Source organism: Morchella sextelata, assembly GCF_020137385.1.
Source record: "Morchella sextelata strain SCLS chromosome Unknown scls_8, whole genome shotgun sequence".
In the NCBI taxonomy this organism is placed as follows: domain Eukaryota; kingdom Fungi; phylum Ascomycota; class Pezizomycetes; order Pezizales; family Morchellaceae; genus Morchella; species Morchella sextelata.
This window is the reverse complement of record NW_025408623.1, coordinates 442,671-468,524: the sequence shown is the minus strand read 5'-3', so window position 1 is coordinate 468,524 and position 25,854 is coordinate 442,671. Positions and strand designations below refer to the sequence as shown.

Sequence of the window (25,854 nt, the reverse complement as noted above, 5' to 3'; positions counted from 1 at the left end):
GCCCCCGCGCCGCCGTCGCGGCAGCGGATACCGGTTCACGATAACCTCCGTCATGCCCGCCACATACGGGAGGATCTCGTAGTCCTCCTGCTTCGCTGCGGCCTCCTTGGCCGTCGCTGCGGTGGTGATGGTGGTGGTGGTGGTGGAGGGTGTCTTGGGCGCGCGCTTGCTCTTGGTGTTTGCCGGGGGGTGGCGCGGCTTCTTTGGTTCTCGGGGGGTGGTGGCGGCGGTGGTTGTGCGCGGGGGAGGAGGAGGAGGTGGTGGTGGTGGTGGTGGGGGAGGGGGCGGGGGGGAGGAGGAGATTGTGATTGCGCGCAGGGGCGCGGGCGCCGGGGCGGCGGTGGTGGAGGTGGAGGTGGAGGAAGGGAGGGTGGGTTTGCCGCTGCTGATGAGGAGGCGCTCGACTTCGGTGCGGCGCTGCTTGGAGCGCGTTGTGCGCGCGGCGGTGGGGATTGTCGTTGTGGTGGGTGCGGTGGAGGTGGGCGCGGTGGTGGTGGTTGTAGTTGTAGTTGTAGCGGTGGCGGTCCTTAGGGCGGCGGTCTTGGTTGATGCGGCTTTGCGCTTCCCGAGGACGGGCTTCGCTTTCTCCTTCGAACCCCCCTTTGTCTTCTCCTTCTCCTTCTCTTTTACTTTCCCCTGCACCTGTGGCTCCTCCTGCTCCCCTCCACCGCCATCCTCCCCTCCACCGCCATCACCATACCCCTCCCCCTGCACCTCGTCCTGCTGCCTATATCCCTCGTTCTCCCTCGCAATCCTGCCCGCAGCCCACGCCTGCACGGCCGGCAGGCGGGCGTCGTAGTAGGCCGCGACGCGCGCGTTGGGTACGGCGCGCTGGTAGAGGCGGGCGAAGGCGACGTGGATCGCGTTGTTGTGGGAGTGGTGGTCGTGTTGTGCTTGGAGTGCGATTTCTGTGTGGGTTAGTGTGAGTATGAGGGGGTGCAATTGGGGTTTGGGGGGGAGGGGGGTGTACCGCGGGGGTCTTGCATTGTGGTTGAGATGGGATGGGATGGGATGGGATGGGATGGGATGGGATGAGGTTGGTTGCGGTGTGGTTGTGGTGAGGTTGGGCGTGGCGGTCATGGCGTGTCACTCTGGTTGCTTGCTGGGTTTGTGTCATGGTCTCTCACCCGGGTACTTTACTCTGTCATTACTTTCACAACATATCACTCCATCGATCCCATACAGCTACAAGTGCACTGATAGTACCAGAACTGAAAATTTCATCTCATTCTCAAACTAACTACGTGGGGAAATATGGGAAAGGTGCTGTTGAATCACCGTTGCGCCTGTCTGCCTGCCTGTCTGCCTGCTGCTGCTGAACCTATCTAATAGTAGTACCGCTATCTAGTGAGGATAGGAGTGGTGGTTGTGGTAGTGGTAGTGGTATTATAGTAGCAATACGTACCTCTGTCCATCAAGAGTTTCCGGGAGTCCAAACCCCCCCCCCCTTAGCTGTACCATGCACGCACTCCAAGAAACAAAAAAACAAAAAGCCCTCCAAGAAAACACAGAAAAGACGCACTCTTACCTCGACCCTGGGTTAAGCCAGGCGCACAAAAGCATTCACACACACACACGCACACACACACTTACCTCCCTCCCTCCCCCCAGGCCCCGACTACCACGACCCCATCTCCTGCACCCCCTCATACGACCTCAACTCCGACTTCCTCCCCCTGGGGCCCCTCTCCTCCAGATCCTCCCTCAACCACCCCAACACCAACTCCAGCAGCGCCGAATTCCTCAACAGCCCCCCGGTCTCCCTGCCTGTCGGCAGCGGCGGCAGCTCAAACGCCCCGACCGGCCCATACTTGCGGATCGTCCCCAGCGTCATGCGCACCAGGTGTGTGGGCCACCCGGCGAGCCCGTCCATGATGTGCGTGGCGTACACGATCGTGCACGCGCGCGTCATGGTCTCCTGCGCGAGGAAGGAGAGGAAGCGGCTGCGTGCTAGCACGTCCAGGTCGACGGTCACCTCGTCGAGGAGGAGGATTGACCACGGGCGGAGGAGCCCCATGGTTAGTTGGACGCGGCGGCGCTCGCCTAGGGGGGTGTTAGTGGATGAGGGGGAGGGGGAAGGGGAGGAGGGAGAGGTACCGTCGGAGACTTGGTGCATGCGCCAGTCGACGTCAATGTCGAGGATGCGGATCAGCTCGTCGCGGCGCGTGGGGTAGGCGTTTCCGCCGACGCTGGCGAGGAGCTCGTGCACGTAGATGTCGTTTCGGACGATGGGGTTGAGGACCCATTCTGCGGGTGGTTTCCGCGGAGTGAGCCGGTTATGTAATTTCACATTGATAGATAGAGTATATATATATGGAACAAGATCATGGAGGATAGGGGATGCGGGAGAGGGAGAGAAGGGAGAGGAGGGGTAATGATACCAAGCCCAAGATAAGTCACGCCCTCAAGACCCATTTTGAACGGGTCCACACCGCCGATCAGGAGCGTTCCATTTGTGGTGAGCTTCTTGCCTGCACTCCATCAGTACATATTTTAAACACAGCACGCATCATACCGATACCAAAACTCACCAGAAGCAAGTCGCAGCAGCGTCGTTTTTCCAGCCCCGTTCGCTAGGCGATAATGTCAGTATATCTCTCTCTATCGCGCATATCCATATTTCTTTATCCCCCCCCACTCCCCCCGCTAAAATACCAAAAAGAAGGAAACCCCATACCGCCAATCAACAGCGTCCGCGATCCCGGCGGGAGGTCGACATTGATATCCTTCAGCCCCGCACTGCCGTCGGGGAAGTTGTAGGTCAGGTCCTTGACATGGATCGAGGGCGCTTCGGCGACCATTCTTTCTAATTTCTATATGGGGGTGATTTGAAGAGGGGGGGTTATGTGTCTAAAAAAATTTATATGCGTGTGTGGAACTTTTCAAAATAGATGGTGGTGGGACGTGAGGGACGGATGGTGGTGGTGGGACCCAGGGAATTGGTATGACGAGGGGTTGTGTTGCGCTGCGACGATTCGCGAGATCGTGTGGGCGGAGGATGCCGCAGAGCCGCATGCAGGCGGTTGTGCTGGTGAGTTTGGCTTGGGGGGGGGGGGGGGGTGCTTGGGGTGTTTACTTGGTGCTTGGGGTGTTTACTTGGTGTTGATGGATCGATAATAGAGAGGTACATACTTGTTTTCAGAGAGGATCTTTGTGAAGCAAAGTGAAGAACCGAGAACGTAGAGAATGTATTGTATAAACTGATGAGAAGAAACAAAAGAGAGAGAGAAAGACTTTATAGTTACAATTTAGAGGCCAAACTACCTCTAATACAAAAGTACAGATAGTTTGGGACAACATAAGGAAACGTTTAACAGTGCAATCGTTAACAACATCCACCGCCGCAATGACTGACCACAATCAACAGTACTTAGATTAGGGTTTATGGGAATGAAGGGCGGTGGCGAGAGGTTCTTGTGATAGAGATTTCTTTGGCTTTGTGTTAAGATAAGGCAGAAAGGAAAGAGGAATTGATATTGCTTGAAATCTACATGTTGTCTACTAGAGGTACCTCTAGTATGCAACATATCTAGTTTGCTACTATCTTTATTGTCGTAGTGAAGGCCTCAAAATACTCAAATATCCCATTCACACAAACAAAGCACCAGTCTTCGAATTATCCACGTTTTTTTGGTTCGCTCAGTCCGATTCCCACAAACCTCAACTCATGGCCATAGGTACCAAATTTTATTACCGAAATCCTGCCAATCCATAACAAGACCCAATCGCGAAATTCGAAGGAAAGAAAAAGCCTATCATTGAAATTGAAACTATCCAAACCACAACAATCAGCCGATCTCTCCCCACAACAACCAAAAAACAACAAAGAAAAGAGACCCTACATCCCCATGGCCAGTCCATCACTGCGTCTTCTTCCCCTGTCCCCCCTCGACGGGTAACCACTTAAGCCCATTACGATTGTACATTGGCCACGGCGGCACCACCGCCAGCGCCGTCAGCGCGGTCCCGCCCAGCCCGATCCACACCGTGTACTTGAGATCCTTCACGACGAAGCCTACTATGAACGCCACGATCTGTTCACACATCAACGATGTTAGCGACGCCCAACACCTAACCAGCCAAGGAAGAGGACCTACCCCGGAAAGGCCCAGTAGCACGGTAGTGAGCTGCTCAGCTAGTCGTTGTCCCTATGCGCGCGCAAAACGTTAACTCGTTACTCCCGGCTGTAGCTAGCTAGCAGCTTCTTGGGTCGCTCAATAGTTTACCTCAAAGTCCTGCGCGGGCGCACACACTTGTTAGCTAGCGTTTAATTACAGGAGGGGAATGGGGGGCACTCACGATGAAGCCATCAATAACGGTCTGTAGTTGGTCCATTGTTGTCGGTGGTCTGTGTTTGGGGTTCTGTACTGGGAAAGCTTGCAGGTACGTGCTGTGGGAGCTTGACATCTTCGTCGAAAGCTGGCCTGTTGGGGCGCGCGTGTAACCCTTACCCTGAGAGTGCAGGGGTGATGGTGCATACTATGCTTGTGTGTTTTGTCTGACCTTGGTTTTCTGCATCAACGAAATTAAGGCAGCTGCGCAGGATGCGGATTGTTTCGAGGTTGGCTGTGCATATTCGATATACTGCGGGAGCGGGAGTGGGGCTTTCGAGTGATGGACTGTGATTAGATGTGGGGATTTGCAAGTATTTCTGAAAAAGGGTTCTACTTGATTCAATAATGTCAGATAAGTCAGCTGCGCATACAACAAAAGGCATAGCTTGCGGATTAGGTTTACGAGTGATGTTGTATGCTCTGATCAGTTGATCGTCATGGTGACGATGAGGCAGGCTGTCAATGATCACAACCCCATCTTCTTGGCATCCTTTGAGGCTCTTGACAGCACTCCACCTAGGGTTAGGGCAGCCCTAACTGCGGGGGGCCTATTTTTCTCAAACCCATCATTGACCTTACGCCCAATAACTGACACAACAATCATTGACCCTCCTTACCCAGTCACAAACCCAACATGGCCACCAGCACCCCCAGCACCCCCGCCAGCCCCCGACTCCTCGTCCTAATCTCCGGCAACGGGTCCAATCTGCAAGCCCTCATCTCCGCCACTACCTCCACCCCGCCCACCCTCCCTGCCCACATCATCCATGTCATCTCCAACAAAAAGGCCGCCTTCGGGCTCACCCGCGCCGCCAATGCCAACATCCCCACAACCTACCACAACCTGGTGCCGTACAAGAAGCAGCATGCCGACATCGCCTCTGCGCGGCAGGCCTACGATGCCGAGCTCGTGCGGCTGATACTGGAGCAGAAGCCCGACATGGTGGTGTGTGCAGGGTGGATGCACATTTTCTCTGAGGCGGCGCTGCAGCCGCTGGTGGAGGCGGGGGTGGGTATTATCAACCTGCACCCGGCGCTACCGGGGCAGTTTGATGGGGCGGATGCGATAGAGAGGGCGTATAAGGCTTTCCAGAGGGGTGAGATTGGGGGCACGGGCATCATGATACACTGGGTGATTTGCGAGGTGGATCGGGGAGAGCCGATCGTGGTGAGGGAGGTGGAGATGGTGGCGGGGGAAGAGTTGGCGGAGTTGGAGGAGAGGATACATAGGGTCGAGCATGTGGAGATTGTGAATGGGACGAGGATGGCACTGAAGAGGTTGATGAGGGAGAGGGAGGCTGCTGGGCGTACGTAGAGTATTTAGGTAGATACCGTAGGGATTCGATGAGACGTAGCTAGGTTCTGAGCAGAATGTCCTCCAGTGGTATCAATCAATTCCAATTTCCAGCATCATACTGTAGGAAGACTCAATAGGCAATATAGTAGAATGGATGGTTCTATTACGAAGGAGCATGCAAGCCTGTCTACTTATACATATAAAGTTGACACGTCTAGAATTAGGCTAGCTAGACTGTAGGCACTGTTACTAAGACCACCTTATACCTACTGTCTCATACAGCACGGCTAATAAAGCTGTACCTTTCGTAAAGAAATCCAAACAATGCCACAAGTCCCAAGGAGCCTTAAGCTCGAATAGTAAGCCAGGTATCAAAGTCCACAAGTCACGAACGTGTTTTAATAGTAGTCGTATACGTAGGCTAGCTAGTACAAGTAGATACATGTACATATGTACACATACAAGTAGGGACTTAGGGTCGAGTTGAAGACAGGTAACTTACTAGACAACGCAACTCTATTAAGAGGACAAGAACACACCAGCTAGCATATAGGGCAAGACGGCCTACTCCTCTTGTCAACCAGCCAAGCCCACCATCCCCGGTATACAGAAACCCACTGTATACTACTGATAAATCTATTACCACCAGTCGTCATATATGTGGCACTTTACCACCTAGACGTAAGAAATCAAGATTAGATTAGATCACAACCTCTCTTTACGGGCTCAAGAATACCATGCCTACTCCCAGGCCACGCCTACTCCCAGGCCACGCCTACACTCTCCCGGCTTACCCACATCATCCCACAAACCCCCACACAGAAGCAAAGAAACACAACACGCACCAGATCACACACTATCACTCGCCCCTCACACCACCCACCAATGAATCGGGAAGCTACGCAACTCCAACCAAACCCAACACCCAAACCCAACACACACATTCACATCCACCAGCACCTCCCACAAGGAACATACCACAGCACCGATATCCCGCGGCGCTATATATTCCTCCCGTCTATATCCGCAGCGGCTGAACTACCAACTACCCATAGAAACCACAACCTATTAAGTTTCAATAACGCGCATTCCCCGCGCAGACCCGCAGACAAATATACGTCCACGCGGTGGCACCATTACGCAGCATGATAACCCCGCGGACGCAGACCCTGATGGGGATGTTTCACAAGTAAATGCTTAATTCGTGTTAAGGCTACTCTATGACTGGGGGGGAGGGGGGGGGGGAATTAAGGGTCTGGTTCTAATAATGGAATGGCTCCGAGCCGAGTGTACTTTCTGCTCTGGGGTGGTTTAAGTATTGGGTCATATCAACCTTGATGGGTAGCTACGTCCCTAGCTTAGCAGATCGCTGAGCCATTTACCTTTATTGTTGACAGAGACACAGCACAGAAACACAGCACAGAAGAACACGCTATCCGAATATAATCCGACAGAGAACGAGCTTTTTTTGATTTCGATAGTGTCCCGAAGCTAAGTAAGATATGTATGTATGGTATGCATGCCCAACCGTGCCTTTACAAGAAGAACAAAGCAGAAAAAAGTAAAAAGAAAAGGAATACAAATGTCATATATCAGTACACACGCGCACACCACACCACCATCGATCTACACCCCGCTCAAAAAGAAAGAAAGAAAGGAAAAAGAAACTCGTCTAAACCTGTTCATTCACAAACAGACCAGCCATGCCGGCACCAGTTCCGATGCACACTATTCACACAGTCAGTCAGTATACGAACTACACTACCGCCATGGCTAAAGAAGGGAATAGAGGGGAAAGAAAGGGTGGAACATACTGCTTGTAAGCAAGATCTTCTTCTTCTGTCTCCTCGCCTCCGCCAGCCCCGTCACAATCTGCCTAGCACCTGTCGCACCCAGCGGATGTCCCAAGGCAATCGCACCGCCTCTCGGATTAACCTTCTGGTGGTCGAGGCCCAGCTCTTTGACACAGTACACCGCCATACTCGCAAACGCCTCATTGATCTCAATGACATCAATCTCGTCCTTCGTGAGCCTGAACTTGGCCAGCAACTTCGGGATCGCCACAGTCGGCCCAATGCCCATAATCCTGGGCGCCACCCCCGCCACCGTCGCCCCACAGAACTTCCCCATGACCGTCTGCCCCAGCCTCTCCGCCGTCGACCGCTTCATCAACAGCACAGACGCCGCGCCATCCGTCACCTGCGACGAGTTCCCCCCCGTCGAGCGATCGCCCCACTGCGTAAACGCCGGCCGAATCTTCGACAGCGACTCAAACGTCGTCCCGTAGCGGATGCCATCATCCTTATTCACCGTCACCTCGACCGCCGTGCCCGTCTTCGGATCCACCACCTTCGTCGCAATGGGCACAATCTCCTCATCGAACCAGCCGGCCTTCTGCGCGTGCTCTGCACGCCGATACGACTCCGCCGCATAGCGGTCCTGCGCCTCGCGCGTGATGCCAAAGTCCTTGCCCACGTTCTCCGACGTCTGCCCCATGGGCTGCTGGCAGTCGGCGGCCTCCTGCGACGCGGCCATGACGGTCTCGTTGAAGTCTGGCACGGCCTTGGGCGACAGCGACATCTGCTCGATGCCGACGGCGAGCCCGACCTCGATGGAGCCGCAGGTGATCTGGTTTGCGATGTTCTGCACGGCGAGCAGGCCCGAGGAGCAGAAGCGGTTGGCGGTGGAGACGGCGGCGGTGTTGGGGAAGCCGGCGGCGAGGGCCGCGGCGCGCACCTTGTAGGGCGCGAAGCCGTCGTTGACGTTGCCGCAGCAGATGTCTTCGACGAGGGTGGGGTTGATGTTGGAGCCCGAGATGGTGTGCTAGGGGGTGTGTTAGCTATATTAGGTTTGAAAGCGACGTGGGAAAGGGAATGGGGGGTACCTTGAAGAGCTGTAGAAGGAGGTAGTCGATCTGGGTGTCTTTGAGCCCGCCCTTGAACGCCTTTGTGAGCGGCGTGCGGGCACAGTATGTGATCACGATATCATCCGGATTTTTCGACGTGCTACCCCCAATCCACATAATCAGCATCTCGAGCTCCTTTCCTTTTTTTCTACAGCAAAATATATATTGTCAAACTTACATAGCCGCCAACCCCGTTGGAGTCCTGATGTGGTTGAGGATGTTGCTAAGTCTTTCCTGAGCCATTGCGAATGATCGAAGATATACAGCTAACTATCCAAGCTTTTCAAGTTCTCACAGAAAAAAGAATCTAGGGTTGGGAGGGGACAAGAGTTGATTGATGATAGGTAGATTGGACAGTTAACGGTGTCCAATTGTGGGGGGAGGACTCTACACTTTATATCCCAACGGGCGCTGCCCCGTTGCAGTGCCGTTAATCAGCACCGATGTCTTGTCTCATGCGCTGTGCTGTGCTTTGCTGTGAGCGAGAGCTGGGAGGGGCGGGCTTCCCTCGGCTGCTGAACGGTTACCCCGGACTTCGGCAAGTTCCATGCAGGCAACGTGCCAGTAGCACAGCAACAACACTCATCATGGCAACAGCCGAGGCTGCGCATGGGATTGATAAGCAGGTTGTGATGCTGAACAGCAGCTCAACAGCTAGCTATGTAGGTGTACCAGCTTACAGATAGACAGAGGAGTTCACCATTATATTTATTCGTTCGCAGTATGTACCTTGTGAAGAAGCCCCGTTTATAAATAATATACAACAAAAAGTCAAGACGCTTTTTTCTCCACAATCATATCATAGCACCCCGTGTTTTTTTATCTCGCTACCTTTACAACGCAGTTTTCTTCATCGACTCCAGCTAGCTTCACGAGAAGAATCCCACAATATTTCTTTCTTCAAACTCAATTATTTGTAAACGTGGTGGTTGGCGTCATTTCCGCTCGCTGCCCACCCAACACCAATATCATATCCAGTTTTTGAGCACCCCCCCCTTCCCCCGGCCAAAATGAAAAGAAAAATAAGAATAAGAAATAAAATCAGCAGCCCACTGTTGCCCAGACAAAGGGAAGGGATAAAAGAGATAATAATAAAAAAAGAGATGAAAAAAAAACCAAAAACTTTTGAAGGAGGTATAAGAAAGAAAGAAAAACCCAAAATAAAACAAAAGGGAGAAAAGGAAAGGAAATGATAGTAAGAGAGGAGTAATAAAATGGAAAAAAAAATCAAGATTAAACCCATTCGCCAATTCCAGAAAAACTGTCCCTGTTTTTTTTCTAAAGCTCCGTTTTAACCTTTTTTATGCCGATTTTTCTCTTGTAACGTCGTACAAATACTTACCAATCCCCCCTAGCTATGGCTTCTCTCCTCATACAGCAACACCCAGCCCGAGGCTCTCCTTCGGCACAAACGCTGCGACGGTTCCAATCGCCGCAAATATAGTACTCACGACCAGCAACACCCAGCACGAGATCCTCTCCTTGCGCGAGATCTCGGCGGCGCAGATCTTGAGGTAGAAGAGGAGCGGCAGAATCACGCAGATGGTGAAGCACAGGAAGCTTCCCAAGAACGCCATGATCCTGTCGAACGACGGGAACTGTATCGCAACGATGACAAACACAATATTGACCATAACTATTTCCCCTGTTAGAAAAACAGAAGCCACGGGGGTAAGAGGAGAGTAGAGGGGGGTAATACTTCTGATGACAATCTTCATGATACCCTCGTTGAACGGGGTCATCCTCTGACCTTCAGGCAGGGCACGGGGATCAACACCGAGCATGATCTCAATCGTCGTGATGATCGGGCGAGAGTTCAGCGGTGTTTTTGTGAGCGGGATCATGGCAATGAAGACTACCATGGCCACGCTCAGTCCCTTGGGGTACCCGTCGAGCGCGAGGATGTTGTACGTGATTTCGTCCGCTGCGCCATCGCCGAACATGAGGATTCCGGTGATCGCGAGTGCCATGTCAAGGAAGAACTAGATTGTAGATATCTTATTAGAAGTCGCACAGTTAAATATGGCGAGAGAGAGAGCTTACAGTAAACCCGTAGGTGATGTCCACTGCCTTGTTGTACTTCTTGGGGTGTCGCATGTCCTTGTAGATGTTCGGAAACACAGAGTGACCTCCCCAGGGCGACATGAGCAGTCCAAACGACAGCGGCACAGTCCACCATGATTGAGGGAAGAGGTATGTTGGCATAGGGTCGCGCAAAGATCCCGGTGCTTCAGGCTTGATCCAACCGTCGATAAAGACAATCATCGCAACTGGCAATGGTAATGATCGCATTAGCACCCAATTGTGTTTGCCAAGCCATGCCTCGGCAAAGGGGAACGGGAGCAGGACTACTCACTACTAAACGTGCTAACAATCCCCAGGATGGAGCTAAAGCTCAACACCCGAAGAGGTAGAAAGCTCAACGGTGTCAAAACAACCCCTGCAATTATCTTCCATTGCAACTTGTCAATCTGCGGGAACAACCCATGGAGTGAATCCGCGAACAGGACGACAAGCGCAACGCAGGCCGCCATGAGCTCAAGCGAGAACAGGACCGATACGCATACCCGCGACTTGTGACCGAACGCGATGTAGGCAATGTCGGAGTATGTGACAAGATGGGGGTTGGTTGATTTATCGAGGCAGCGTGCAAGAAGCTTAGCGGTGTACTTTGTCACGCCGGCGGAGAAGAGAATGAAGATTATTCCAATCAACCTTCGTGCGCAGATTTATTAGCTATGGGCCAATGAATTGATCTCAGGACACCTTGCAACATACCATCCACTATAGCGCAATCCAAGCGGCAAGCTCAATAGCCCAATCCCAATAAGCACGTTAACGCTATTAAATACCGTCTGCGGAAGTGTGCTCTGCCCCACGATAACATGCTCTACCTTCCCTTCTTCCGTCACTACTGCCTTCACCAACAAGGGCTCCCTCTCTTTATCCGCCGGAACAACTCCAATGTTACTCGCCGGCAAATCCTGCACTTCTGGCACATGCCTGACTGCACCGCCTAGACGTCCTATCGGCAATCCCGTCTGCGGTAACGAGTCCATTGTCCCATACCGACTCAATGGGCTTGTAAAGCTCCCGTAAGAGCCAAAACTACTCGCTGCGCCATCAATGCGCCCGCGTCCGCGTGTAGTTGTCGCATCAGAATGGTACTCCTCGTAATCATCGTCAATGGCAGAGCTATCTTCCGGGGATTCTTCGTCGCGGCTTGAGCCAGGTACAGCGACGACTGGCTGGCGAGATGGTGCGATCTCAAAGTAGCCGGCGGCACGGGTCCAAGAGCGGGCGAAATTATCTAGCGAATTTACACCGCCGGCGTAGCGGATTGCGTCCAGGCCTAGTGAAAGGGAAGATCTGTTGTGGCCCGGTGGCGCATCGTTAGCTTCCTTTAATTTCTTACTCTGGTTGGTAGGTCGATAAGTTTGTCTTGGTTGGTTGACATCACCAAAGTGGTCACGATGTAGATTCGCCCAGAACAAGCTATGATAGGATGATAACGAACACATCCGCAACTCAACCGGAGACTTTGTTTTTGATTCCGGGAGAAAGAAAAGAAAGAAAGGAACTCATCATTCGGAATTGCGCTCTAAAGCGAAAACAAAAGTGGGGGCGAGTAACGAATGGGGAAAGGGAAGAGGGATAATAAGATAATAGGGAAAATAAAGTTGATAGGGAAAACTCGGGAAAACTGGGAGATTGCTTACCGTCGTGGGCGTAAAGCGGGAATGGTGACATTCGGAGAACTTGAAGAAGGAGAAATGCTCGGGTCGTCAGATTGCTTCCTTACGTCCTGGAAATAGGAAGCTCTGTACGTAGGGCTCGGAGTAGGTCCTGGGCTGTCTGAAGCATAGCCTTCGAAGTTGTCTCTTCTACCACCAGCAGGAGAAGTCATGATATATTGCGTCTCGGATTGTTTCTACCACGAAGGAGAAACAACAATTCGTAATAAGAATCTCACGATCCCCAATCGACTGCCGAAGGGCCTGAAGGAAAACAAACGAACAAGCAATGAAGAAAGCAATGCAGGACAAAGCAAACAAAAAAAAAAGCAGAATATAGCAGAGGATAGCTGTCGAAGAGCAAATCAACACGAGAGGGAAAAAAGCCAGAGGAAGAAGGCCCCCTGGCTTGAAATATATGTCCCTGGGGAGGAGTAGCCACGAGAATGTCGGAGGCGAATAGATAGGTACATCCACCTTTCTCATTCTTCCTCTCCGTGCACTCCACCAAGCAAGCGCGCACGTATGCTAGCAAGCCAGTAAAAGAAAAAAAGCTTGCTGCGGAAGGCCGACGCTTTCCGGCATTAGCACGGGATCTCATAACCATCTGAGACTAGTGAGGGGTTCCCCATTCCTCGCTTTGCTTTCTGCTTTTGCTCTGGATTTCTTGCACCCATGCTGCAGGTGGGGGACTATCACTTGTCGTCAGGCCGTTGTCTACAGGGGAGCAGTTGGAATAACACTAGCCTGGGTAACAGAGCTCAACCACAGTTCGCCTCGAGTACCGGTACACTGCTTGGCTCCGTTGCTGTCACTGACATCGCCTGTTTCCAGCCCTGCCTATTCCACGAATCTTTGCGGAGAGGCAGCCAGGAATCGTAGCTGTATGCTGATCTTGTGTCTGTGATGCGCCAAGAAAAGGGAATAGAAAGAAGGTCCAGAGCTTTGAGTCCGGGTGTGGAGAGAGGGGGTCTCGAGGACAGATGCTTCTCCTCCATTCCAGCATACTCATTTGACAATGCTCGAAAAGTAATGACATCAACAAGCCTCCTTCGTCTAACGTACCCCCCCCTTCCTTCTCCTCCTCCTCCTCCTCCTCCTCCTCCTCCTCCTCCTCCTCCTCCTGCTGCTCCTCCATTGTTAGCTGTCTGGAATCGGGCAGTACAGTGTTCAACCCCCCAGTGTATCAACGCGACTCTCGTATTGGAGCTAAGGTTGTGATATTATATTTTCATTTTTTCATTTGTTTCGATTTGAGAATTCGTTTTTCCCTATTCTTTTCTTTTTAAATTCCCCCCCAGGGTTGGCCACGAAATGACGAATATGCACCTACGGTAGGTAGGGTATTACATTGTTGGCCCTTTCCAGCAACATAAACTCGTCTGGGTGTATCAATCATCCCAGAATGTGACGATAGTCGCCTTTCTGTAGAACCTCAAGCTGGCAAAAGCTGGGGTACGGTAGGCCGCAGGTGCACAACCGCAGAACGCAGGGATGCTCAATTCAATGTAGGTCAATTCAGAAAAAGCGATGGGGAAAGGAGGTAGGGCAAGGGAAAAAAGGAATGAAAAAAAAACTTGAAAAGCTCACCCTGTACAAATGCACCCGGCAACTAGCACTCGTCGCCCCAAGTCAAGCAAGTCCCGCGTCCTGCATAAGATGCGTCGCCGCCGGTAAACACATGGGTAACATGGTTGGTGTGGTCACAAGGTGGGCTCATCCACTGAGCGGCGGTGAGCTCATACATTGATTATATTTTTTTTTCACAGAGCTCCACTTGCTTCGTGATCCACCGAGCTGAAAAGTTTATTTGTTTTCTTCGTAGCTGTTCGATAATTTCCTCCTACCGATGGATCGCATGTGGATACCATGTTCTGATTTCTTGTCGCTTATATTAATTGCATGGGGTCGGTAGCCATGGATGGAGGGGGCCGAGAGGAAAAATTTTCAGATTTCTGATATTCCCAATTACTATTTTCACTTCATTCTGACAAGGTAAGGTAAGGAAAAAAAATTTAAATTCTTTTGAGTACCCGGCCGAGTACTGCCAGCCAGGTAGAGTAGGTAGAAATGGGCGATCAGAGGGAGGTCATAGGTGGCGAAAAAGAAAGCAGTTACTTTGTTAAAAATTCTTTTTTTCTTTCCTCATTGTTCATTCCTGTCTGAGATCACAAAAGGAGGAGCGAGATCAGACGAAATACGTTACTCTTCCCTTCGTTGAACTGTAGCCGCTAGTACCAAGGCCGCAGGGAAGAGAAGCACATCACAAGTCCTGAGAGGTTAACGTCGACTCATGTATGTACGTACTTTGGCCTACCCTCCCTGCTCTGGCTGGAGGGGAAGAAAAGCCCGGGGAGGCAAGCGCTCCAAGTATGGTTTGCAGGGAAGGTAGGTTGGAGGTTGGCTTGACGAACGAACGAGCGAGTAGGAGTCGACCTTCAGCCGGCATGGACTTGAGTTTGCAATCGGAACCAACCTTTTCTGTTGCGGCTCTGTGGATACCAAGGAGCTAAAGGTTAGGTTTACAGGGTATTGAATCAACTTCACGTCTCGCACTTTGGCCGTCGGCGCGCTCACCTAGCTTGTTGTTGACTGCATTGGCGCCTTTTTTTGCCTTTACGTTCTCGTGTCTGCTTTGCTCTGATACGCGACAGATCTGTTCTTCGTGATTTTATTTTTCTTCTTTCGCTGTTGCTTTTCTAGTACTTGATACATCACACACCACGCCTGACACGAACAGCCAGCCCTGCGTATACTAGTTCACGGCAAATTGACAGACACGAATTGACTATCATTGACACGACATCTACGCACGATCTTCAATTCCACGAAGCCCTGCAAACGAACGTTAGAATAGTCGTAAAGGAACCCCACGCAAAATGGATCTTCTGTCTGGACTCCGTAAAGGCGATAGCTCCCGCGGTGGGCGCGCTGAGTTCAAATGGGAGGATGTGAAAGAGGATAAGGACCGCGAGAACTATCTCGGGCACTCTTTAATGGCTCGTATGTCTAGAGCTTCTAGCCTCCCCCCACTCTCTTATTCTCCGGCAGATCCCCCAGCCTCTCCATTATTAGAGTACCACGAGTCTGATTATTAACTGACCCCCCACAGCTGTCGGCCGTTGGCAGAAAGGCAGAGATTTGACTTGGTATGCCAAAGGCGACTCCGATAGCACCCTCACGGCCGAACAGCAACGCCTCGAAGAGATTCGTCGCATCAAAGAAGCCGAGAACGATGCCCTTTCTGAAGCCCTTGGATTCAAGGTTGTACGGCGGCACACAGATGCTGTCAACCAAGATGATATCAAGCGTGCAATCAAGGAAGCCGGTGCAGGTGGCCAACCAGACAGCGAAGAGGCAAAGGGAGAAGCACAAGGTGTGGGCTTTGGAAGAGGCGGGAAACGAGAAGCTGCACCAGATAAAAAGGAAGATGAGGGGAGATTAGAGGGGTCGTATAGACCGGCAGATGAGAAACGTGAAAGAGGTGGTAGAGGGGAGAGGGGAGAGAGAAAAGATCGAGACCGCGATGGTCATCGATCACGACGACACAGGAGCAGGTCCCGGAGCCCGGATAAGAATAGAGAAAGGGAAAGGCACAGGCACAGACGGGACCGTGAGCGAAGACGTTCGGTAAGTCGACGCAGAGACCGGCGGGATCATGACGACAGGGGAAATGAGAAGGGCGGCAGAAGGGACAGAGAAAGGCGGGGTGACAGGGGTAATGACAGGGAACGCGGGGAGCGTGATAGGGCTCAGGATGACAGGGAGGGGGGTGAGAAAAGGAGGAGAAGAAGTAGAAGCCCTGTTCCTGTTCGATAATTTAAGGAGGAGCCCTTGAGCATTACATGTAAAGTGTACGACGTGAATACATGTAGCTAAGCACGTCTTTTATTTTGGCGTTGTAAAGTTGGCCTTAGGCTCTGGAGATCATTACTGCACTGCATGAATTATCACTTTTTTTTTTTTTTTTAATCTCATTTTTCAGCAGTGTGGATGTCTTGGATGCAGTGTTTATGCACATCAGCAACTTAGCGATCGTGGTATCGGCCGTTTAGAGAATGTTTACCGGTGGTACTCACACAAACTGACAAGAATCCAACAAGATATATGCGGTTCCGATGGAGACTTTTATTTCAGACCACAGGCTAAATAATAAATCATATCACCGTCGTCTTATATTACCATGATGAGAAGAGGTCTCAGCAGTGTTGCACTAGGATGGGTATGTACTAGTACAGGGAGCTGTCATTGCCGATGGGGCTTCGTTAACCTGGTGTTGTAGTGGAAAATCTTACGAAATAATCCGAAAAACTGGCGCCGGGAGGTATTAACCTGGTTCCTGCGACGAAAATCTTACCAAATAATCCGACGTTGGCGTATCGATACATGAAGCAGCCGCAAGTGCAAGTTCCATGGTCCAACTAATTGCACCCAAGGGAAGATGAAATTCATCTCGCAATCGAAAAACCGACGGAAAATCGATGACATTTTTTTTTTAATTGGGATCCGTGTGGTACACGAAATGAATACCCATTTAGAAGCATACCACCTACATACCTCCTCACCCCATGTCTACATGTATGATGCCCCGGTAGAATGTCCCCCCATACCTCCCCAGAACCAACAAGATGTTAATTACTTCATGTCTAAACGCGTCATGATCTTGTACCGGTAAATTGATCAACGCGGGGTCGTGATTTACATTACATGTATAAGCCCAGCCAGAAGACACCACCCATCTCTATCCTCGCCGGGTATTCAATTCCCCTTGCAGAACTCACCAAACGGGAAAAGAGTATGATTGAAACGAAACGAAACGAAAAGTGATATATGCGAGGCCTATCACCCCAGAACAAAAATGGTTATCTAACAATCGAGCCGAGACAATATATTTGCCGCACCGATCTTTCTGGGAGCTCACAAAGCAGTTGTTTGCAGCAGTCGCATGCGCAGCAGCGTTGCAAACCTGTCTTTCTGTTACTGACACTGAACTAGTATCATGTAACAGTACATGTATGTACCTACATTGTATTTAAATGTACCTTATTTTCTTTTTTGAAGGCCAACGGATCGGGATATCAGTTACTACCGCTGTAGCCGCCGAATAACTTCATTTTGATAGTGACATATTGATTGTAGAGGTGCTTATCTTTGTCCCGTGAGCTACCGTCCTTGCGGCTTTCCCATGCGACACAGAGCCTCGTTATAGAGCGCACTGCCACAATAGAGATAGAGTGTGGCTATCCCTGTAAATCTAAACGCGGCTAATAACACCCCACGCGTGCTGGCGCGTTTCCCCATGGAACAACCTCTAGTTGACTAATTCTCGCAAACCTTGGACTAATCTCCAGCCCACATTAACTCCTGCTATAATGGCCGGTACACGAAGAACCCGCGGTAGGCCCTCTGCCGATGATGAGCCTCTTGCTAGGCTTCCACCGCCGAAAAGGAAGTCTAAGGCTCGTGTTGGGGAAAAGCGCCGTGTGATTGATCTCATGTCGGATGATGAGACTCTGGCCCCGACCAAACAGGAGGACCTTGACGTAAATGAAGAGGACTTGGAGAATCTACAGATCGCCAGCTCTTCTGGAATAAAAGCAGGTGGGTGTTGCGGTTGCGCTCTTGCTTCTGAAGTTAAGCTGACGCTATCGGGACCTAGATCCGGGAGCTGTAAAGGTTGAAGCTGACGAAGGCAGTAAAGCGACCGTTGATGCCGATGATCATGTGGATTCGAAAACTCTCCAAAATGATGTTGATGACTCTATGCATGACGTGAACAACGGAGGTGGGTCAATCGCTGAAGAAGACTCCTCTCGATCCCCTGAACCGAGCAGAGGTAGTGGCAGCCATGGTCGTAAAATGATCTCTGAAGGGTTTTCACGACGTTTGGCTTCCGAACTAATGGGGTGGGCTTGTGCCCAAGTGTTTCCAGAAGAGAGCGCAGCGGAAGTGCCTGTTCCCAAAGGGAAAATCGCCAAGAGAGCCACGATCCAAAGTACTGTCCCAAATGATATTATCGATGACGATAGTGATTGGGAAGAGGAGTTTCTCATGACGAACCCTAATAGTATCTATGCTATCAGCCTACGTGTATATATGCCTTCACCTCCCATGTGTGTTGCTGTTCTTTAGGTTACATTGCTAATTTTCATGATAGCAAATTTTCAACTCTGCTGCCTGGGATAAAATATCTGATGAAGATAAAAAATACCTCATGAAGCATCTACCTGAGTGCGATAAAGTATACGAGGCTTCTGGGGATGTCACTGACCCCACTCCACCAAAAGCCCAACTTGTCGATGGCTTCTGGAATAATAGTCAACTCATTGCTCGAATCAATCAAGTCGAATACGATATCTCTGAGGCGAAGTACACTGCCAAAACACAAAAGACCGTCGAGGAAGCACGTAAATTGGCCCAGTCCGCGGAGTTTGACACATTTAAGGAAAACAAGTTCGAGGCCTTTTGGGGACAAAAACAGCGCGTCGATTACAGCGCTGTCGCAGGCGATACAACAAATGTTAAGCTCGAAACGCTCGCTAAACACTCTGCTCTGCGAGTCGGTGATGTTTTTAGCTTGCGTCGGTCGTTTCAGACTGCCACTGGAGGCGCAAGCAAAAAGGGGAAAAAGGCGGCTTCGATTTTAGTTGAGAAAGACGCAAAGGTACGCTTCCCATTTCTTGTATTACGTGTTAATATATATTAATATCCTTGCTAATATCAAATAGCTTATAGCAATCGACCCTGAAGATTTCTCCCTCACATTCTCCTATCCGCCTGGAAGACTACAGGTTTCTGTTGATGGCAAGCCCGATAAAATCATATCTGGCGTTCTCTCAATAACCGCGCTCGAAACCCTTCTATGTAGGGAGGATGGTCGACCTCCGGCTAAGCTCCCGAATGGAAACGCCTTCAAGACATTCCGCATCAAGCGCAACGAGCAGGATATCGGCTCATTGTTTGATGTCCGGATGGAGTTCCATTCCAAGTATCTCAGTCCCTAGGCCTAGTGTCAACGGGGACTATGGGTGGAGGGAACGCAAATTGAGCTTAAAGGGAGTTGTCTGATTTGTTCCTGTTTCTGTTAGTTCTTTCCAAGTTTAGGTGCGTTTAGGCGTTTCATAACGATTGAGATCTTCATGTTAGTTTAGTTACAAACAGCAAAATTTGGGCATGTTTCTTTGTCTTTGTACGGATTTTTGTCTACGTACCCCGTGGTGGGAATGGGATTAGCCCAGTTTAGCGATCTCAGTATTGAACAGAATATTTTCCCTCAGATACCACAACTACCTCTGTCAATACCCGTGAGTTGTGCTCTGAATTTCACCGGCTGCTTATGAATGCCATGCCTCGCGAGCTCATTGATTATGTTGATTGTGGGCTTATCTAACCGATTTACGAGTGATAATAGGTGACGAGAGTAACAATCTATGATTACAACTTGGAACATTTCTTTTTGACCATCAACTAGCTAAGATAATAAAATATCTTTTTAAGAAAATGTGCCGAAATTCTAAGAGACGCCGTTCGAAAAAAGAAAGCATACTTCACTGGGTTAAATAAACGTGAATATGAGAAACAAGCACTAAATTATAGCTGAATCGACGACAGTCTCCTTTGAAGCGAGAAAAACAATTAAGGACATATTGTCCCTTTAGGGGTTGCCGATGTTCTGATCTTGTATCTTCTGCCACTGCTCCAGCTGAACGTATGATAAAGCTTCTGGATCCGGAGCTAGAGCTCCAAGATCAACTATTTGTCCTAGATTACCGATATTATGTTGTTGATTTGGTCCTTGCTGATAATATGTCTCTACACCTTCCATAACCTCGTATTCACTCTCTATATGCTGCTCTTGTTGTGGTTGTGGTTGATTAGGGTGATGGTGGTGGTGGTGGTGGTGATGATGGTCTGAAACTGCTAAGGACCTGAAACGGCCATTCGTAGGAGTAGTGGGGCTTGCTGGCGAGGGCATAGAAGCAAAGCTAGAGCTCCTAACTCTGCCTGTATTCACTGATGGGGGTGGAGGACAACCACCGCTGTTGAAATAGTGCCAAACTGCCTCAACCCAGTTTGCGCGTACAGCTGGGTCATTGAGATTGGTCTTATCGAGAAAGACGGGATCAAAGAGGGTTGAAGCTGATGATAAGGATCCATATGGGAAAGATTGCTGGGGGGAGGGTAATCGTGGGCGCGAGGAGGATGATCTCCCTAACTTTGAAGAGTTTTTGGAAGCAGTGGATCCAGTGCTGTGAGGAGTTGGGTTTCGTTCAGACGGGGCGCGGTGAACATGGCTTCCAGATGCTGAAGAGCTCGGAAGGGAGCTGAGGTTCTCGCCTGTGATAAGAGTAGTTGTTTGCATAGGTTCAGAGCTATATGGTTTTAGTGTAAGCATGTCTCTCTCCTGGTTCCTAGACATATGTGCGACCGAGTGGGAGTTATCACCTCTCCAGAGCTGTTTGTAACTGATAAGCTAAAGCATCGGCTTCCTCGTCTTCAGAGAAATCCTCGTAATTCCATTCACGCAACTTTGCGCGGATCTTTGCCTTGTATTCCCTCTTGAGGACAGATCACGATTAGGAGGAGACCCTCGAATTGAGAATATCAATCAATACCTTGTTTTCTGACTCGGTCAAGCACAAGTGTTCGAAAGATGTCGCGATGATATGTAGATTGTCCTTGTTGAAACCAACGAAATTCTGACTGGCTGTGTGCCTTTTGAGGGATATATCAGCTTTACTGACCCAGGATAGGAGTTTGATATGAGGTCAGGAGATCAAGACCTAGGAAACCCACAAATGTATTCTCCAGTGAAGGGGATGGTAGAGTTATCTCGACATTGAACATGGGGTTGGGGTTTGGGGGGGGGGGGGGGGGGGGTGGGGGAGTTGGGACTACTCCGATATAAACCTGCTTCTTGAGATTTCGAAGCAGAATGGAAAAAGAAAAGAAAGGAAAGTGAAGATATCAAGATGTGCATAGGTTCAGGCATAGGCATGAGACATCGCCAGGAGAGTTTTGCTTACAAGTGCCGGCAATATTTTAGCTGGTCTTCAATCGAGATATCCGCCTTAACGAAATGCTGCTGCAGCAGTGAGTTGCCGCGCTCTCTTCCTGCTGCCTTCTTGGGCTTCGGGAGAGCAGGCCGGGCGCCGGACGGCATTTCAGCCGACGTACTGGAAGAGCCCAGCTTCTGCTGCTGTTGTAGCTGATTGAAGTCGCTATTCATATTTTTGAAATTTAGATTCGAATTTCTTACTTAAATGGAAGACGTGGGATATACTAGTACTGCTTGCTATGTATGCAATCAATATCTAGAGAGATTCAGTACTTTTATGATCTCTTTCTTTTCTTTCTTTCTATAAATGGTGTCGCGTGCCAGCCTAATTCACACTCCGACTCAGCCTGCGATTGAATATGTACTACCAGGGAAAGCTTTTCTCGAACGGTACCTTAAGCCCTGGGATCTGGCTCTATCCCTCACCCCCTGCTTGTTTGCTTGCTTCCCTCGATTTACACGTTCTGTCCGAATCTCAGAGCCGTTCCTCCCAAGACCCCAAGACTTTTTGATCGATCGAAGTCGATAGATAAGAACCCTTTCACCGCGGCCGTGTTCGGGGCTTGAATAACGCGCCAGCAAAGCGTAGCACGTCAAGTTTCAAAAGGATCTCTGACGTCGACTAGGTTGGTTGGCGAAGGCTTATCTCGCAGAAAACTGTTTCTGAACCGGCAGACCCTCTCACTGCATTTTAAGTGGAGGAGCGTATCCCGGCTCATCCCCGCAGTTGAGCCTCTGCTCGCGAGGTTAACGACTGACCTGACAAATCCGCCTGACAGCCGAACCTGTTATGCATACCAAAGAACCACAACATTTTCACAATTGAATCGAGACTCTTATCACGGATTCTGCAGTTGCCAACTAGCTCCTAGAGCTATATCCTCCAGAGGAGCTATCTAAGATCTAGGGGCTAGACAATCCGTGATAAGAGTCTCGATTCAATTGTAAAAATGTGGAACCTGCTGGGTATAAAGATGGTGTTATTTGCACCGGACAGAATAGTTCTCAAGTCAGAATAATCCGGATATCCCAAGTTGAATCAGCAATTCCAAATACCGTGAGGTTTCTCCGGGCGAGAATCTCATGGCGCGAAAGAGCAACCGTAAAAACTCCATTTCGGGACTTAGTTTTCCAGCTTCATCGGTGGCTAAGCCTGGCACCAAGGCGATCTCACAAGCTCTCAAGTTGAGACGCTATATTGATATACAACTTAAAGACGTTCTAGAGGAGTCCGCTCGAGGAAATTGGACAGAGGAAGATGAAAGGTTGTGGCAGGCCACAAAACCATATCAATGCGATGAGTGCAAAGAGAGATCTAGCACAAGAGTAAGTTAATCAATTCTTCCTTGATATCTATGGGTGGGTCGGTACTAAATTTTATATCATATTGTAGTACAACAACAATCGCCACAAGTTGAATAGTATGTCTCGAATAGGATGTATTATATAAATAGCATAGCACTGAAACGTCCCACTATAGAGCATTCCATCAAGAAGATCACACGGTGTCCATTTCCAGGATGTAAACTGGCCTTTTCCCGAGGGTAAATTCTTTCTTTGGATGCTGCCTTCCCCTTTTCGTTTTGTTCTTGCAAAGGCTGATTGTTTTCCCTTTCTTTCTTTTCAGTGATAACTTGGTCAAGCACCAAAAAAAGCACCATCCTGAGATGGAGCAGCCAGATGAAGATCGTAACAGTTCACCAAGTACAGAAATGGAGGAAATGATTGCTCGCTTTCAGCTCGTTCTTCCAACTGCCCCTGACGTAAATTTGTCTATTTGTCCACTTCCTGATCGGTTCGGGTTCGAGAGATAACTACCAACCATCATGAGGCTGACAAATTCTGGCTAAATAGCTCCCCGCAAAATCAGTACCTGAACTTAGGCCTTATTATACACCAGATAAATTGCCATTGTAACTTACCCGTGCCATGATTAAGTGTTCTCTTACTAATAAATACCCCTGCCGGATCTCTTAGTTTACCTCCACAGTTACTGTCCCATTACTCGGACTATTACTTTTCTTCAAAGGCTTTTCATCCATATTTCCCTTTACTTCATAAGGCGACCTTCAAGCCTAGCTCAGTCCTAGCAAGCTTCCTCAGAGCGGTTTGTGCTCTAGGAGGCCAATATGATCCTACCAATAAGACATTAAGTCCACAACTCTGGGAGAGTGGGGTTAAGTAAATTTACCAAAATGTTGAACGTTTCTTTGAGTGATTATACTAACTCGTATAACACGTAGGGTTATGGAAAGATGGATCGAAAGAGGACCTGGGGATACTGACGAAGTCGACCTTGAAAGACCAAAGCGAAACTCTATAGGCGAAGAAGGGATCTACAGGATGAAAGTACGAAGAGATAGCAGTTATGCAATCCCTGAGGGAATGGTCAAGCCCTGTGAAACAATCAGCGATGATGAGCCCATGGACCCAGCCAAACAGGTTTTGAAGAAACACGCGGAGCGTAGAGAACGCGAAGAAAGACTCTGTGTCTTACAAGGTCTCCTGTTGTTTTCAATCTATGCTCTTTTCTCAGGCGAGAAAGAAAAACATAAGAAAGGAAGGAATCTACTTGCTCGATGTGTTGAGGTAAATCAAATTGTTGCACTTCTAGATACTCATAATTTATCACTCGCATCACATGACCAATACCTCCGGACTTAGATTAACACCATAATTTTCAGATCGCAAGGGAATATAGATATTTCCATGAGGTTGAAAAACCTATTCCTACGGGGTCCTCCGTACAGCACCAATGGGAACTTTTTGTTTACAGAGAGTCCCGAAAGAGGTAAATATAACATAATATCTTCGACTTTGCAAATATTTACTAAAACGGTATTAGGGTTGCGTTTACGTTATTTCTAGTTGATTGCTACATGGCTCTCCTTTTTGATACCCCGCGCCTTCTTCGTTCAATGGAACTTCGAAACCTCCCATTGCCGTGCGATGCTCAACTCTTTGAGGCACCAACTTGTCAGGCCTGGAACCATCTGTGGCAAACAAGCCAACTCCACGGCTCCGTAAATGTTTCACCGCCGCTATTTGGGAAGACACTCCGTATCCTGCTCAAGGGCCGTGGTCATAGCGAACTCCTACAGGCTGGGGGTCTGGGAAGTAACTTCTCGGCATTAATATTGGCTGCAGCCACCCAGATGGAGATTCTTGATATTACGAGCAGGTTACCAGAAGAGGATTTTGATGTCGGCGCTGAAGAACCGGCCAATTTGAGCCAAGCCGATTATGAGAATGGAAGACTACCTGAAATTTTTCCTGAAGAAAGCCGCGTCGAGCTACAAAGGTTGCGGCATGCCTTAAACACCGTTGGGCAGGTTTCTGGAATTGCAAATATGTTCGTTTTCGATTCCGGGCATGGGATTACGGCACATGAAACACCTAGTGCATTTGCGTTGAGTCCGGACGCTGATAAGGAATTACAATCGTCTAGGAGGCTCAAGGGTTGCGAGAGAGCGTTTTACATATCGATGCAATTGGCTTTGATCCAGATCATCCTTCCGGATCGTGTGACAATCTATCAGAAAGATGTTCCGATGGACCTGGACACAGCTTTATCGAACATCGTGGACGCAGCAAAGGAGCGATGTTATTCAGTCACAGCCAACGCTTCAACACACACATCCTTCACTCGGGTTTTGGAAGAGACCGATTTACTGTCGCATTTACTCGGACTTATAAGATTTTTAGGAGCATATCAAGATAGTGCTAGAAGTACAGAGTTTCCCGTGGTCACTGTGATGATTTTTAAAGCACTGATGGTAGTATGGGAGGTTCTTGTACGAATCGGGGAGGGAAGCAGCGGGTCTGTCGGGTACAACATGATGGAAAACGTGGCTATGTATAACTGGGCGTATGACCCGCCACAAACGAACGAGACTTGGATGTTGATGGTCGACGATGTCAATTGGGATGACCTTCTTGGGAGCGGCCATCAAGAGCCCCCGAGATCATTACCACCTGTGGAGAACTTTCGACACGAGCTCCTGGGGCTTCTTATGCGCTGGGAGTTGAGAAATGAAGAGTCAGAGGGGTTAGAGAGCTTGGAGTGGAGGTTTCTTAGGTGGATGAGGAGTCTTTTCATGGATATGGAGCATTGGGGTGTTGGGCAGGCAGTTGTTAATGCCCTGGATGGACTTTTTGAGGACCAGGATGATGAATCAGAAACGTGCGAGGATGAATAGAGGAAAATTTAGGGCGTTTTGCTTTGGTCAAGCTGGTCTTGATTTTGGTTTCTCTTTATATGTTTAAATTGTTTGTGTTTCTCATTTTTTTTTCTCTTTCCATTTTTGGCCCAGGTGGGTATCCGGCGTGTTTAGATTTTGGGGATCTCCAGGAAATTGTTAGAATCTATAGCTATAGGAGTTGTGCTTCAAATTGTTCTCAGATATTACTGTTTCATTTCTTTCACAAAAGCGGTGTTTGAGATGATGACTGGAACCTGTCATGAACGAAGAAGTGAAGGTATGCTGAAGCGAATATGAAGAACATTTTGATTTGCCACTATTATC

At 49.5% G+C, this 25,854-nt stretch overlaps 9 protein-coding genes across 9 annotated transcripts; 4 read left to right on the top strand and 5 right to left on the bottom strand.

Annotated features, from left to right (window-relative positions):
- Positions 1-1,618: 1,618 nt before the first annotated feature.
- On the bottom strand, positions 1,619-2,801 carry H6S33_012344 (uncharacterized protein; the record flags this gene model as incomplete). Its single annotated transcript, XM_044843685.1, has 5 exons — positions 1,619-2,043; positions 2,098-2,247; positions 2,382-2,471; positions 2,532-2,573; positions 2,678-2,801. The coding sequence occupies 5 exons, from the start codon at positions 2,799-2,801 to the stop codon at positions 1,619-1,621; spliced, it is 831 nt and encodes a 276-aa protein (XP_044694993.1).
- Positions 2,802-3,860: 1,059 nt separating this feature from the next.
- Positions 3,861-4,335, bottom strand: H6S33_012343 (uncharacterized protein; the record flags this gene model as incomplete). Its single annotated transcript, XM_044843684.1, has 4 exons — positions 3,861-4,034; positions 4,098-4,148; positions 4,227-4,235; positions 4,300-4,335. 4 exons carry the CDS (start codon positions 4,333-4,335, stop codon positions 3,861-3,863), a joined length of 270 nt encoding a protein of 89 aa, XP_044694992.1.
- Positions 4,336-4,968: 633 nt separating this feature from the next.
- H6S33_012342 (uncharacterized protein) lies at positions 4,969-5,649 on the top strand (the record flags this gene model as incomplete). Its single annotated transcript, XM_044843683.1, has 1 exon — positions 4,969-5,649. The coding sequence occupies one exon, from the start codon at positions 4,969-4,971 to the stop codon at positions 5,647-5,649; it is 681 nt and encodes a 226-aa protein (XP_044694991.1).
- Positions 5,650-7,303: 1,654 nt separating this feature from the next.
- Positions 7,304-8,779, bottom strand: H6S33_012341 (uncharacterized protein; the record flags this gene model as incomplete). Its single annotated transcript, XM_044844147.1, has 4 exons — positions 7,304-7,359; positions 7,446-8,454; positions 8,516-8,636; positions 8,715-8,779. 4 exons carry the CDS (start codon positions 8,777-8,779, stop codon positions 7,304-7,306), a joined length of 1,251 nt encoding a protein of 416 aa, XP_044694990.1.
- A 1,127-nt stretch (positions 8,780-9,906) lies between these two features.
- H6S33_012340 (uncharacterized protein) lies at positions 9,907-13,408 on the bottom strand (the record flags this gene model as incomplete). Its single annotated transcript, XM_044844146.1, has 6 exons — positions 9,907-10,172; positions 10,236-10,518; positions 10,580-10,806; positions 10,893-11,251; positions 11,315-11,888; positions 13,336-13,408. The coding sequence occupies 6 exons, from the start codon at positions 13,406-13,408 to the stop codon at positions 9,907-9,909; spliced, it is 1,782 nt and encodes a 593-aa protein (XP_044694989.1).
- Positions 13,409-15,149: 1,741 nt separating this feature from the next.
- H6S33_012339 (uncharacterized protein) lies at positions 15,150-16,089 on the top strand (the record flags this gene model as incomplete). Its single annotated transcript, XM_044844145.1, has 2 exons — positions 15,150-15,273; positions 15,383-16,089. The coding sequence occupies 2 exons, from the start codon at positions 15,150-15,152 to the stop codon at positions 16,087-16,089; spliced, it is 831 nt and encodes a 276-aa protein (XP_044694988.1).
- A 1,553-nt stretch (positions 16,090-17,642) lies between these two features.
- On the top strand, positions 17,643-19,274 carry H6S33_012338 (uncharacterized protein; the record flags this gene model as incomplete). Its single annotated transcript, XM_044844144.1, has 4 exons — positions 17,643-17,871; positions 17,930-18,360; positions 18,428-18,934; positions 18,999-19,274. The coding sequence occupies 4 exons, from the start codon at positions 17,643-17,645 to the stop codon at positions 19,272-19,274; spliced, it is 1,443 nt and encodes a 480-aa protein (XP_044694987.1).
- Positions 19,275-19,924: 650 nt separating this feature from the next.
- Positions 19,925-21,499, bottom strand: H6S33_012337 (uncharacterized protein; the record flags this gene model as incomplete). Its single annotated transcript, XM_044844143.1, has 4 exons — positions 19,925-20,642; positions 20,716-20,828; positions 20,886-20,985; positions 21,297-21,499. The coding sequence occupies 4 exons, from the start codon at positions 21,497-21,499 to the stop codon at positions 19,925-19,927; spliced, it is 1,134 nt and encodes a 377-aa protein (XP_044694986.1).
- A 912-nt stretch (positions 21,500-22,411) lies between these two features.
- Positions 22,412-25,527, top strand: H6S33_012336 (uncharacterized protein; the record flags this gene model as incomplete). Its single annotated transcript, XM_044844142.1, has 9 exons — positions 22,412-22,654; positions 22,722-22,749; positions 22,809-22,872; positions 22,956-23,091; positions 23,183-23,241; positions 23,306-23,509; positions 23,572-23,917; positions 24,013-24,119; positions 24,174-25,527. 9 exons carry the CDS (start codon positions 22,412-22,414, stop codon positions 25,525-25,527), a joined length of 2,541 nt encoding a protein of 846 aa, XP_044694985.1.
- Positions 25,528-25,854: the final 327 nt, after the last annotated feature.